General features: G+C 42.4%; 1 protein-coding gene across 2 annotated transcripts in view; it reads left to right on the forward strand.

Moving 5' to 3' along the window:
- Positions 1–13,201: 13,201 nt before the first annotated feature.
- MREG (melanoregulin) overlaps positions 13,202–14,488 on the forward strand; it is a 68,259-nt gene continuing 66,972 nt past the window's right edge. For both annotated transcript variants that reach the window (XM_075829631.1, XM_075829632.1), the window contains exon 1: positions 13,202–13,449. In XM_075829631.1, coding sequence (XP_075685746.1) covers positions 13,383–13,449 — 67 coding nt within the window. In that variant the 5' untranslated portion in view covers positions 13,202–13,382. The remainder of the gene's footprint in view (positions 13,450–14,488) is intronic.

Raw genomic sequence — 14,488 nt, forward strand, 5'->3', positions numbered from 1 at the left:
TGTGGGCAGTATAATGTATGGGGCAGCTAAGGGAGCATTATACTGTGTGGGGCAGCTAATGGACATTATAATGTATAGGGACAGCTGTGGGAGCATTATACTGTATGGGGCAGCTGTGGGGGAATTATACAGGATGGGGCAGCTGTGGGGGAAATATCCTGTTTGGGGCCTCAATGGGGGCATTATACTGTATGGGGGCATCTGTGGGGGAATTATAATGTATGGGGTATCTGTGTGGGCATTATACTGTATGTTGGCAACTAAGTGTGCATTATACTGTATATGGGCATCTGTGCGGGCATTATACTGTATGGGGGCATCTGTGTGAGCTTTATGCTGTATGTAGCATCTAAGGGGGCATTATACTCTGTGGTTTCAGCTATGGGGGCAATATACCGTATTGGCAGCTGTGGGTGCATTATGCTGTATGGGGCAGCTGTGGGGCATTATACTGTATGGGCAAGTATGGGGGTGTTATGCTGTATGGGGGCATCTGTGTGGGCATTATACTTTATGAGGGCAGCTGTGGGGGTATTATACTGTATGGGGATAGCTGTGGGGCCATTATACTATATGGGGGCATCTGTGGGGACATTATATTGTATGGGGCAGCTATGGGGCACTATACTGTATGAGGCAGCTATGTGAGCATTAGACTGTATGGGGAAGCTGTGGAGGCATTATATTGTATGGGGCAGCTAAAGGGGCAATATACTGTATGGGACAGCTGTAGGGCATTATACTGCATGGGGCAGATGTTGGGTCGTTACACTGTATGGGGACAGCTGTGGCAGCCTTATATTATATGGGGGAAGTAAAAAATGTCTACACATAGGAGCTAATATTTTTTTGTTCTAGGAAATTATCTAAGCCTTTTTTTAAAGCCATCTACTGTCCCTGCTGTGACCAGCTCCTGCGGTAGACTATTCCATAAATTCACCATTCTCACAGTAAGGCCTCATTTACACGAGCGTATTATACGCGCGTGCGACGCGCGTGCTTTTCACGCGTGTCGTACGCACCTATAATAGTCTATGGGGCTGTTTAGACGATGCGTGAATTTTGCGCAGTGCGCGTGCGTTGCGTAAAACTCACGACATGTTCTAAAATCGTGCGTTTTTCGCGCATCACGCACCCATTGAAGTCAATGGGTGCGTGAAAACCACGCATGCCGCACGGAAGCACTTCCGTGCGAACTGCGTGATTCGCGCAAGAGCTGTCAAACTCCTGAATGTAAACAGAAAAGCACCACGTGCTTTTCTGTTTACAAACATCCAAACGGAGTGTCAAATTCGAGATGAGCGCACCGAACTTCACCGGGTTCGGCCAAACTCGTTTTGACCGAAACCGGTAAAAAATGTTCGGGTACGCGACGTCAGGAGACAGTCTCTGTCCACGGTGCTGAAAGCGTTAAACTGGTTCAGCACCATGGACAGTGACTTCCGCTCCGAAAATCCATGAACCTGTAAAAAAAAAAAGACGTTCTGACTTACCGATAACTCCGGTCCGACCTCCCGGGATGACAGTTAAGTCCAAGTGACAGCTGCAGCCAATCACAGGCCAAGCACAGGCTGCAGCCAATCACAGGCTGCAGCGGTCTCATGGACTGCGGCGTCATCCTGGGAGGTGGGGCCGGATGACGAGAGAGGGACGCGTCACCAAGGCAACGGCCGGGAGACCGGACTGGAGGAAGCAGGCAGTTCATGGTAAGTTTGAACATCTTTTTTTATTCACAGGTTGGTGTATATTGTGATCGGCATTCACTGTCGCGGGTGCTGAAAGAGTTACTGCTGATCAGTTAGCTCTTTCAGCACCTTGGACAGTGACGGGCGTCGACTAGCCTCATCTCTATGATGGCGGCTGCGCGAAAATCACGCAGCCGCGCATCATACACGGATGACACACGGAGCTGCCAAGTGCCTTTTGCGCGCGCAAAACGCAGCGTTTTTTGCGCGCGCAAAACGCACACGCTCGTGTAAATGAGGCCTAAAGAAGACTTGTCGCCTCTGCAGGTTGAACCTTTCTTTTTCCAGACGGAGGGAGTGCCCCCTTGTTTTTTGAGGGGGATTTACATGTAACAGGATTTCACCATATTTTTGCCATTCATATATTTATATAAGTTAATCATGTCCCCCCTTAGTCGTCTTTTTGCAAAGCTAAATAGGTTTAGTTCTGTTAATCTTTCCTCATAACTTAGATTCTCCATGCCCCTTATTAACTTCGTTGCTCTTCTTTGTATTTTTTCCAACTCAAGGGCATCCTTTCTATGAACTGGAGCCCATAACTGAACTGCATATTCTAGATGAGGCCTCACTAATGCTTTGTAAAGTGGTAATATTACATCCCTGTCCCGTGAGTCGATACCTCTTTTAATACACGACAATATCTTGCTGGCCCTTGAAGCAGCTGATTGACATTGCATGCTGTTATTTAGTTTATAATTTACAAGTACACCCAGATCCTTCTCAACAAGTGACTTCCCCAGTATAGCTCCCCCTAGGACATATGATGCATGCCGGTTGTTCGTATCCAGGTGCATAACTTTACATTTATCTACATTAAACTTCTTTTGCCAAGTGGACGCCCAAATACTTAGTGTGTTCAAATCAGCTTGCAATTCACGAACATCTTCCATAGTCTGAACTATATTACATAGCTTGGTGTCATCTGCAAAAATAGAAATAGTGCTATTAATCCAATCCTCTATATCATGAATAAATATGTTGAATAATAGTGGTCCCAGCACTGAACCCTGTGGTACACCACTTATAACCGGGGACCATTCAGAGTAGGAATCATTTACCACAACTCTCTGGATACGGTCCTTGAGCCAATTCTCAATCCAATTACAAACTATACTTTCTAAACCTATAGTCCTTAATTTACCCATTATACGTCTATGGGGGACAGTGTCAAATGCCTTTGCAAAGTCCAAAAACACTATATCCACAGCGGCCCCTCTGTCTAGGCTTCTGCTCATCTCCTCATAAAAACAAATCAGGTTGGTTTGACAGCTTCTGTCCTTAGTAAAACTGTGCTGGATGTCACTTATAATACTATGTGAGAGCATTATACTGTATGGGGGCATTATACTACATGGTTGCATTTGTGTGGGCAGTATAATGTATGGGGCAGCTAAGGGAGCATTATACTGTGTGGGGCAGCTAATGGGCATTATAATGTATGGGGACAGCTGTGGGGGAATTATAATGTATGGGGTATCTGTGTGGGCATTATACTGTATGTTGGCAACTAAGTGTGCATTATACTGTATATGGGCATCTGTGCGGGCATTATACTGTATGGGGGCATCTGTGTGAGCTTTATGCTGTATGTAGCATCTAAGGGGGCATTATACTCTGTGGTTTCAGCTGTGGGGGCAATATACCGTATTGGCAGCTGTGGGTGCATTATGCTGTATGGGGCAGCTGTGGGGCATTATACTGTATGGGCAAGTATGGGGGTGTTATGCTGTATGGGGGCATCTGTGTGGGCATTATACTTTATGAGGGCAGCTGTGGGGGTATTATACTGTATGGGGATAGCTGTGGGGCCATTATACTATATGGGGGCATCTGTGGGGACATTATATTGTATGGGGCAGCTATGGGGCACTATACTGTATGAGGCAGCTATGTGAGCATTAGACTGTATGGGGAAGCTGTGGAGGCATTATATTGTATGGGGCAGCTAAAGGGGCAATATACTGTATGGGACAGCTGTAGGGCATTATACTGCATGGGGCAGATGTTGGGTCGTTATACTGTATGGGGACAGCTGTGGCAGCCTTATATTATATGGGGGAAGTAAAAAATTTCTACACATAGGAGCTAATATTTTTTTGTTCTAGGAAATTATCTAAGCCTTTTTTTAAAGCCATCTACTGTCCCTGCTGTGACCAGCTCCTGCGGTAGACTATTCCATAAATTCACCGTTCTCACAGTAAAGAAGACTTGTCGCCTCTGCAGGTTGAACCTTTCTTTTTCCAGACGGAGGGAGTGCCCCCTTGTTTTTTGAGGGGGATTTACATGTAACAGGATTTCACCATATTTTTGCCATTCATATATTTATATAAGTTAATCATGTCCCCCCTTAGTCGTCTTTTTGCAAAGCTAAATAGGTTTAGTTCTGTTAATCTTTCCTCATAACTTAGATTCTCCATGCCCCTTATTAACTTCGTTGCTCTTCTTTGTATTTTTTCCAACTCAAGGGCATCCTTTCTATGAACTGGAGCCCATAACTGAACTGCATATACTAGATGAGGCCTCACTAATGCTTTGTAAAGTGGTAATATTACATCCCTGTCCCGTGAGTCCATACCTCTTTTAATACACGACAATATCTTGCTGGCCCTTGAAGCAGCTGATTGACATTGCATGCTGTTATTTAGTTTATAATTTACAAGTACACCCAGATCCTTCTCAACAAGTGACTTCCCCAGTATAGCTCCCCCTAGGACATATGATGCATGCCGGTTGTTCGTATCCAGGTGCATAACTTTACATTTATCTACATTAAACTTCATTTGCCAAGTGGACGCCCAAATACTTAGTGTGTTCAAATCAGCTTGCAATTCACGAACATCTTCCATAGTCTGAACTATATTACATAGCTTGGTGTCATCTGCAAAAATAGAAATAGTGCTATTAATCCAATCCTCTATATCATGAATAAATAAGTTGAATAATAGTGGTCCCAGCACTGAACCCTGTGGTACACCACTTATAACCGGGGACCATTCAGAGTAGGAATCATTTACCACAACTCTCTGGATACGGTCCTTGAGCCAATTCTCAATCCAATTACAAACGATACTTTCTAAACCTATAGTCCTTAATTTACCCATTATACGTCTATGAGGGACAGTGTCAAATGCCTTTGCAAAGTCCAAAAACACTATATCCACAGCGGCCCCTCTGTCTAGGCTTCTGCTCACCTCCTCATAAAAACAAATCAGGTTGGTTTGACAGCTTCTGTCCTTAGTAAAACTGTGCTGGATGTCACTTATAATACTATGTGAGAGCATTATACTGTATGGGGGCATTATACTACATGGTTGCATTTGTGTGGGCAGTATAATGTATGGGGCAGCTAAGGGAGCATTATACTGTGTGGGGCAGCTAATGGGCATTATAATGTATGGGGACAGCTGTGGGGGAATTATAATGTATGGGGTATCTGTGTGGGCATTATACTGTATGTTGGCAACTAAGTGTGCATTATACTGTATATGGGCATCTGTGCAGGCATTATACTGTATGGGGGCATCTGTGTGAGCTTTATGCTGTATGTAGCATCTAAGGGGGCATTATACTCTGTGGTTTCAGCTGTGGGGGCAATATACCGTATTGGCAGCTGTTGGTGCATTATGCTGTATGGGGCAGCTGTGGGGCATTATACTGTATGTTCAAGTATGGGGGTGTTATGCTGTATGGGGGCATCTGTGTGGGCATTATACTTTATGAGGGCAGCTGTGGGGGTATTATACTGTATGGGGATAGCTGTGGGGCCATTATACTATATGGGGGCATCTGTGGGGACATTATATTGTATGGGGCAGCTATGGGGCACTATACTGTATGAGGCAGCTATGTGAGCATTAGACTGTATGGGGAAGCTGTGGAGGCATTATATTGTATGGGGCAGCTAAAGGGGCAATATACTGTATGGGACAGCTGTAGGGCATTATACTGCATGGGGCAGATGTTGGGTCGTTATACTGTATGGGGACAGCTGTGGCAGCCTTATATTATATGGGGGAAGTAAAAAATTTCTACACATAGGAGCTAATATTTTTTTGTTCTAGGAAATTATCTAAGCCTTTTTTTAAAGCCATCTACTGTCCCTGCTGTGACAGCTCCTGCGGTAGGCTATTCCATAAATTCACCGTTCTCACAGTAAAGAAGACTTGTCGCCTCTGCAGGTTGAACCTTTCTTTTTCCAGACGGTGGGAGTGCCCCCTTGTTTTTTGAGGGGGATTTACATGTAACAGGATTTCACCATATTTTTGCCATTCATATATTTATATAAGTTAATTATGTCCCCCCTTAGTCGTCTTTTTGCAAAGCTAAATAGGTTTAGTTCTGTTAATCTTTCCTCATAACTTAGATTCTCCATGCCCCTTATTAACTTCGTTGCTCTTCTTTGTATTTTTTCCAACTCAAGGGCATCCTTTCTATGAACTGGAGCCCATAACTGAACTGCATATTCTAGATGAGGCCTCACTAATGCTTTGTAAAGTGGTAATATTACATCCCTGTCCCATGAGTCCATACCTCTTTTAATACACGACAATATCTTGCTGGCCCTTGAAGCAGCTGATTGACATTGCATGCTGTTATTTAGTTTATAATTTACAAGTACACCCAGATCCTTCTCAACAAGTGACTTCCCCAGTATAGCTCCCCCTAGGACATATGATGCATGCCGGTTGTTCGTATCCAGGTGCATAACTTTACATTTATCTACATTAAACTTCATTTGCCAAGTGGACGCCCAAATACTTAGTGTGTTCAAATCAGCTTGCAATTCACGAACATCTTCCATAGTCTGAACTATATTACATAGCTTGGTGTCATCTGCAAAAATAGAAATAGTGCTATTAATCCAATACTCTATGTCATGAATAAATAAGTTGAATAATAGTGGTCCCAGCACTGAACCCTGTGGTACACCACTTATAACCGGGGACCATTCAGAGTAGGAATCATTTACCACAACTCTCTGGATACGGTCCTTGAGCCAATTCTCAATCCAATTACAAACTATACTTTCTAAACCTATAGTCCTTAATTTACCCATTATACGTCTATGAGGGACAGTGTCAAATGCCTTTGCAAAGTCCAAAAACACTATATCCACAGCGGCCCCTCTGTCTAGGCTTCTGCTCACCTCCTCATAAAAACAAATCAGGTTGGTTTGACAGCTTCTGTCCTTAGTAAAACTGTGCTGGCTGTCACTTATAATACTATGTGAGAGCATTATACTGTATGGGGGCATTATACTACATGGTTGCATTTGTGTGGGCAGTATAATGTATGGGGCAGCTAAGGGAGCATTATACTGTGTGGGGCAGCTAATGGGCATTATAATGTATGGGGACAGCTGTGGGAGCATTATACTGTATGGGGCAGCTGTGGGGGAATTATACAGGATGGGCAGCTGTGGGGGAAATATCCTGTATGGGGCCTCAATGGGGGCATTATACTGAATGGGGGCATCTGTGGGGGCATTATAATGTATGGGGTATCTGTGTGGGCATTATACTGTATGTTGGCAACGAAGTGTGCATTATACTGTATGTGGGCCTCTGTGCGGGCATTATACTGTATGGGGGCATCCGTGTGAGCTTTATACTGTATGTAGCATCTAAGGGGGCATTATATTATATGGTGCAGCTGTGGGGGCAATATACTGTACGGGGACAGCTGTGGTCATTATACTGCATGGGGCAGATGTTGGGTCGTTATACTGTATGGGGACAGCTGTGGCAGCCGTATATTATACTGGGGAAGCTATAGGGGCATTATACTGTATGGGGGCATCTGTGTGGGCATTATACTTTATGTAGCAGCTAATGGGGCGTTATACTGTATGGAGCATCTGTGGGGCCATTATACTGTATGGAGGCATCTGTGTAGGCATTATACGGTATGAGGGCAGTTAAGGGGGCATTATACTGTATGAGGGCATCTGTGGGGGGCATTATTTGTATGGGGATAGCTGTGGGGGTAATTATACTGTATGGGGCATCTGTGGGGGCATTATACTGCATTGTGGCATTTGTGGGGGCAGTATTCTGTATGGGGCAGCTAAGGGGACATTATACTGTATGGGGCAGCTGTGGGGGCCTTATACTGTATAGGGCAGCTATGGGGCATTATATTGTATGGGGCAGCTATGGGCCATTATACTGTATGGGGGCAGCTGTGGGGGCATTATACTGTATGGGGCAGCTGTGGGTAATTATACAGTATGGGGCAGCTGTGGGGGCATTATACTGTATGGGGGCCTATATGGGGCCTCTGTGGGGGCATTATAATGTATATGGGTATCTGTGTGGGCATTATACTGTATGTAGCAACTAAGTGGGCATTATACTGTATGTGGGCATCTGTGGGGGCATTATACTGTATGGGGCATCTGTGTGGGCTTTGTACTGTATGTGGCATCTAAGCGGGAATTATACTCTATGGTGCAGCTGTGGTGGCAATATACTGTACGTGGACAGCTGTGAGGCATTATACCGCATGGGGCAGCTGTGGGGTCATTTTACTGTATGGAGACAACTGTGGCAGCATTATATTATATGGGGCAGCAATAGGGGCATTATGATGCATAGAGGTATCTGTGTAGGCATTATACTGTATGAGGGCAGCTAAAAGGGCATTATACTGTATGAGGGCATCTGAGGGAGCATTATACTGTATGGGGCAGATGTGGGGGCATTATACTGTATGGGAAATGTGTGGAGGCATTATATTGTATGAGGCAGCTAAAGAGGCAATATACTGTATGGGGCAGCTATAGGGGGCATTATACTGTATGGGGCAGCTATACGGGCATTCGACTGTATGGCGGCTCCTGTGGGGGCATTATACCATATTGGGGCATCTGTGTGGGCATTATACTGCAGGGGGCAGCTATGAGAGCATTATACTGTGTGGGGCAATTATTTTGAATTAAACTGTGTGGTAGGGGCATTATACTGCGTGGGGGCACTATGGGACATTATACTGTATGGGGGCACTACGAGGCATACAGTATGAGGGGCAGCTATGGGGTTTTTATACTGTGTGGGGATTCTATGGGGACATTATACGGTGGGAAGGCACTATGGGAGAATGATATTTTGTGGGCTGATCTGGGTGTGTTTGGGTGGAGATAGGGCAAGGTTAGAAGTGTGGCTTAACAGGGAAAAAATATTGCCTCTAAGATTTCTCCTGTGCATCCCCATCCTCTGGAACTTTCTACCCCAACACATCAGACTTCAACCCTCATCTACTGTCTCCGTTCCCCTTCACTTGAAGATTGTAAGCTCTTGCAGGGTCTTTTCTCCTTCTGTACCAGTCTGTAATTTATTAAGGTCATGTTTATTGTATTTATTGTCTCATATTATCAGAATAAGCTGTCATGTGTGTGTAAATGAGAAATAGCACTATATCTGACCTTTATATGACGTACTGTATATCCTGCATTTATTAGCAGTTTTTCCCTTTGCAAGATCTATCTCTAATTCTCAGTTCTCTCAGCTGGTGGGTAGAGCCTAACTGCTGTCATGTCTTCTATATACTGCACACATAGAGAAGAGAACATCCTGCTCTCCTATCTCTATCACATATACAGAAACAGCAGCAATATGGAGGAGATTATACTGAATTAATAAGCAGAGTAGCTGTGAATTCAGCACTGGAGTGAGATATAAAACGTACTAGGAAGCTGCTGCAGTGCCTCTGTGCATCTCTCGGCCACTCTCTCACTCCGCTCCTGTTCCTTCCTCCCCTCTCCATAGACTTCTTTAGGAAGCGTGTGGCCTGATCCCTCAGTGAGCTGATAGTACGTCTCGTCTTGAGGAGACGGATTTAGCAATAAATTCAGAGTGAGTGGACAGTTAGAAGGGGGAGAAAAAAAGATCCTGATAAGTGGAGAAAAAATAGGTACTTTCCCCTAATAAGATATATTACAAAGTTTCTTATATTTGATTTATGCAAAGTTTTTTTTTTTAAAAAGTGAACATATAAGCCCATTTTTCATATATATATATATATATATATATATATATATATATATATGGTACATTGTGTTTGCTAACTGTGTTAGAAGGCTAATGGATGATTAGAAAACACTTGAAAACCGTTGAGCAATTATGTTAGCACCGCTGTAAACAGTTTTGCTGTTTAGAGGAGCTATAAAACTGACCTTCCTTTGAGCTAGTTGAGAATCTGGAGCATTACATTTGTGGTTTCGATTAAACTCTCAAAATGGCTAGAAAATGGCTAGAAAAAGAGAGCTTTCATGTGAAACTCGACAGTCTATTCGTGTTCTTAGAAATTAAGGCTATTCCATGCGAGAAATTGCCAAGAAACTGAAGATTTTCTACAACGGTGTGTACTACTCCCTTCAGAGGACAGCACAAACAGGCTCTAACCAGAGTAGAAAGAGAAGTGGGAGGCCCCGCTGCACAACTGAGCAATAAGACAAATACATTAGAGTCTCTAGTTTGAGAGAGTGGCAAAGAAAAAGCCATATCTGAGACTGGCTAATAAAAGGAAAAGATGAATATGGGCAAAATAACACAGACATTGGACAGAGGAAGATTGGAAAAAAGTGTTATGGACAGACGAATCGAAATTTGAGGTGTTTGGATCACACAGAAGAACATTTGTGAGACGCAGAACAACTGAAAAGATGCTGGAAGAGTGCCTGACGCCATCTGTCAAGCATGGTGGAGGTAATGTGATGGTCTGGGGTTGCTTTGGTGCTGGTAAAGTGGGAGATTTGAACAAAGTAAAAGGGATTTTGAATAAGGAAGGCTATCACTCCATTTTGCAACGCCATGCCATACCATGTGGACAGCGCTTGATTGGAGCCAATTTCATCCTACAACAGGACAATGACCCAAAGCACATCTCCAAATTATGCAGAACTATTTAGGGAAGAAGCAGGCAGCTGGTATTCTATCTGCAATGGAGTGGCCAGCGCAGTCACCAGATCTCAACCCCATGGAGCTGTTGTGGGAGCAGCTTGACCGTATGGTACGCAAGAAGTGCCCATCAAGCCAATCCAACTTGTGGGAGGGGCTTCTGGAAGCATGGGGTGAAATTTCTCCCGATTACCTCAGCAAATTAACAGCTAGAATGCCAAAGGTCTGCAATGCTGTAATTGCTGCAAATGGAGCATTCTTTGACGAAAGCAAAGTTTGAAGGAGAAAATTATTATTTCAAATAAAATCATTATTTCTAACCTTGTCAATGTCTTGACTATATTTTCTAGTCATTTTGCAACTCATTTGATAAATATAAGCGTGAGTTTTCATGGAAAACACAAAATTGTCTGGGAGACCCCAAACTTTTGTACGGTAGTGTATATATTCAGAAAAAAAAGAAAGAAAGCAGCTCAGGTCCAGTAGTGGGTGCAACTCATCCTAGGCTCAGGCTATGAGCCCTCAGATAAACAGCAGGCAAAAAGAATGAGGCAGCACTCCAAAGTTGTGAATGAAAATGAAAGGTGTGTTTATTCACCCCACAGGCAAGCAACATTTCGATCCAGCTTACTGTGGTCATTCTCAATTTTTTTAATATTTTTTAGAGAATCCTTTGCAGGCAATGCCTGCCTGAACTCTGGAACCCATGGACATCACTAAACGCTGGGTTTCCTCCTTTGTGATGCTTTGCGGGCCTTTACTGCAGCTATCTTCAGTTGTTGCTTGTTTGTAGGTCTTTCTGCCTGAAGTATTGTCTTAAGCAAGTGAAATGCAGCTCGATCGGGTTGAGATCTGGTGATTGACTTGGCCATTACAGAACATTCCACTTCTATGCCTTAAAATATTCCTGGGTTGCTTTCGCAGTATGTTTTGGATCATTGTCAATCTGTACTGTGACGCGACGTCCAATCAACCTTGCTGCATTTGGTTGAATCTGAGCAAAAATGATATCCCTGAACACATCAGAATTCATCCAGCTGCTTCAGTCTTCAGTAACATCATCAATAAACACTAGTGACCCAGTGCCTTTGACAGCCATGCATACCCATTCCATTACACTGCCTCCACCATGTTTTATAGAGGATGTGGTGTGCTGTGGATCATGAGCCGATCCAAGCCTTCTCCATACTTTCTTTCTCCCATCATTCTGGTACAGGTTGATTTTAGTTTCAACTGTCCAAAGAATGCTGTTCCAGAACTGGGCTGGCTTCTTTAGATGTTGTTTGGCAAAGTCTAATCTGGCCTTTCTATTTTTGAGGCAGAGTAATGGTTTGCACCTTGTAGTCAACCCTCTGTATTTGCTCTCATGAAGTCTTCTCTTTATGATAGGCTTAGATACTGATACACCTACTTCCAAGAGAGTGTTCTTCACTTGGGTAGATGTTGTGAAGGGGTTTTTCTTCACCATGGAAAGGATTCTGCAATCATCCACCACTGTTGTCTTCTGTGGACGTCCAGGCCTTTTGGAGTTCCCGAGATCACCAGTGCGCTCTTTTTTTATTTTTTTCAAGAATGTACCAAACTGTTGATTTGGCCACTCCTAACATTTGTGCTCTCTCTGATGGATTTCTTCATTTTTTTCAGCCTAACGATGGTCTGTTTCACTTGCATTGAGAGTTCCTTTGACCTCGTTTTGTGGGTTCCAAGCAACAGCTTCCAAATGTAAATGCCACACCTGGAATCAACTCCAGACCTTTTACCTGCTTAATTGATGATGGATTAATGAGGAAATAGCCCATGCAGCCCATTAAATAGCTTTTGAGAAAATTGTCCAATTACCTTTGGTCCCTTGAAAAAGAGGCATCTACATATTAAAGAGCTGTAATTCTTAAACCCTTCCTCAAATTAGGATGTGAATACCCTCAAACAAAATAAAACAAATACAATAAATAGTTCTAGTTGCTTATTTTGTAAAGAAACAAAATGATGATCTACTTCCGGTTCAGTAGAAATAAAGGTGTCCGGGTGTTGTGGCCATGATATAAGCATAACAATTCTAATCAGAGTGACACAATAAGGCATTTTGCGGATCAGTAGAAAGGTTCAGTTACCTAAAGATATGTCGATATGTCAGGCAAAACAAATGCTTATTGTCTGTGTAATGTTTTGGATGAAATTGTTAGGCTAGGAGTGGAAAGTTGCATACCTATAGTATATACACAAATTCTTTACATTTCTCGGCGCTTCAATAACAATGCTCCCATGCTTATACCTAGAAAATGTACAATTCTTTAAACATTTATAGTGTCATATTAGCAGAATTTCATGAACATTACCTTTAATAGTATGGTCAACTTCATGCATCTTGAGCTGCCCATTTTTTGGGCTACATTTACTATTAGGCTTAGATATGATTTCTCCATTTATATAATATACAAGGTATATTCATAACAATATATTAAAAGCTATACAGAAAGCATTTTCAGCATGATGGTAGCACTGATTAATTAGTATAGGATTACCACCAGCCTAGGACCAAAAGGTTTGCATTCTATATACCAAAAGGTTTGCAGTCAGGAGGTACCAGCTGCATCATACTCCTGAGGAGCGGTTGTACCACCACACTTCTCCCGCCTGCGCTCTCCCTCTCCCCACCTGTGTTGGTTCAGCTGCTGCCTGTGCAGTTTTGCAGGCAATCATTGAACATCAGTGATTTCAACCAAACCTTCTGTTAGAAAAGATGAAGGATCCTCAAAACGCTGAAAATTCTGCTGTGCAGAAGCAAGGAACCAATGCAAAGACAAAAGGTACGGTTAGGACTGTGCATTTGCATCTATCTATCTATCTATCTATCTATCTATCTATCTATCTATCTATCTATCTATCTATCATCTATCTATCTATCTATCTATCTATCTATCTATCTATCTATCTATCTATCTATCTATCTATCTATCTATCTTTTTTATACACTGCTTATGCCGGCCTATTTTATATGTAAAGCATATAATGTATGTAGCTTATGTCATTTTCATAAAATAATACAAACTAGAATTGTGTTTGCTACCAGAAAACTTTAAAATAATAGGAATACATACAAGACAGCAGAATATGATTTGTTATGCCTTTTTTTAGTCTCATAAATGCCAGTGCGGCAAATTTTCCATTGCTTTGACATTGAATCTTACTTCACAATGGATTATTATCAATGTCACTATATAAGGTTGTACAATATCTTTGTACGAGCTGAAATAATAATTAGGATGGGTGGTCTATTTCTCAGACAATAGAAGTGACTGTCTCCTACTAAAAGGGCTCAATGGTTTATTCTGTGTTTTATCCTTAAGGGAATATCACCAGTTGCTGATGTAACTGCTGCATTGATAGTATATATTATACCATGTTTTATGTTATGCATTTTATACCAGTTATGAATGCATCTAAATTGTATCCTCATGAAATTAATTATATCTGGAACTGAAGTGAATTAAATGAGGCTAATGTGATATTGAGGTGAATGCCCTTTATGATTGTCATATAAATGGACTTGCAGGTATGTACAGTACAATATATTTCTGGAGAACTGTAGGTAAATTAGAAATAAATATTTAAAAGACGTATAGGGTAAGTCTTTGTGTGTCATATGTGTGTAACTGGAGACATGTATTATTGAAAAGGTGAACATAGACGTATTTAATGACGTAGGTGGTAAATATAGACCTGATGTCTAGTGGTAGTAAAAAAAAAAAAATGACGCAAAAGTAGTGTCAGTGTAGCAATGACTTGTGAGTGAAATGAATAAATCATTGTGTACTGTGTAAGTGTGATAGCTGAGAACACTAGACG

Source organism: Rhinoderma darwinii, chromosome 6, assembly GCF_050947455.1.
Source record: "Rhinoderma darwinii isolate aRhiDar2 chromosome 6, aRhiDar2.hap1, whole genome shotgun sequence".
In the NCBI taxonomy this organism is placed as follows: Eukaryota; Metazoa; Chordata; class Amphibia; order Anura; family Rhinodermatidae; genus Rhinoderma; species Rhinoderma darwinii.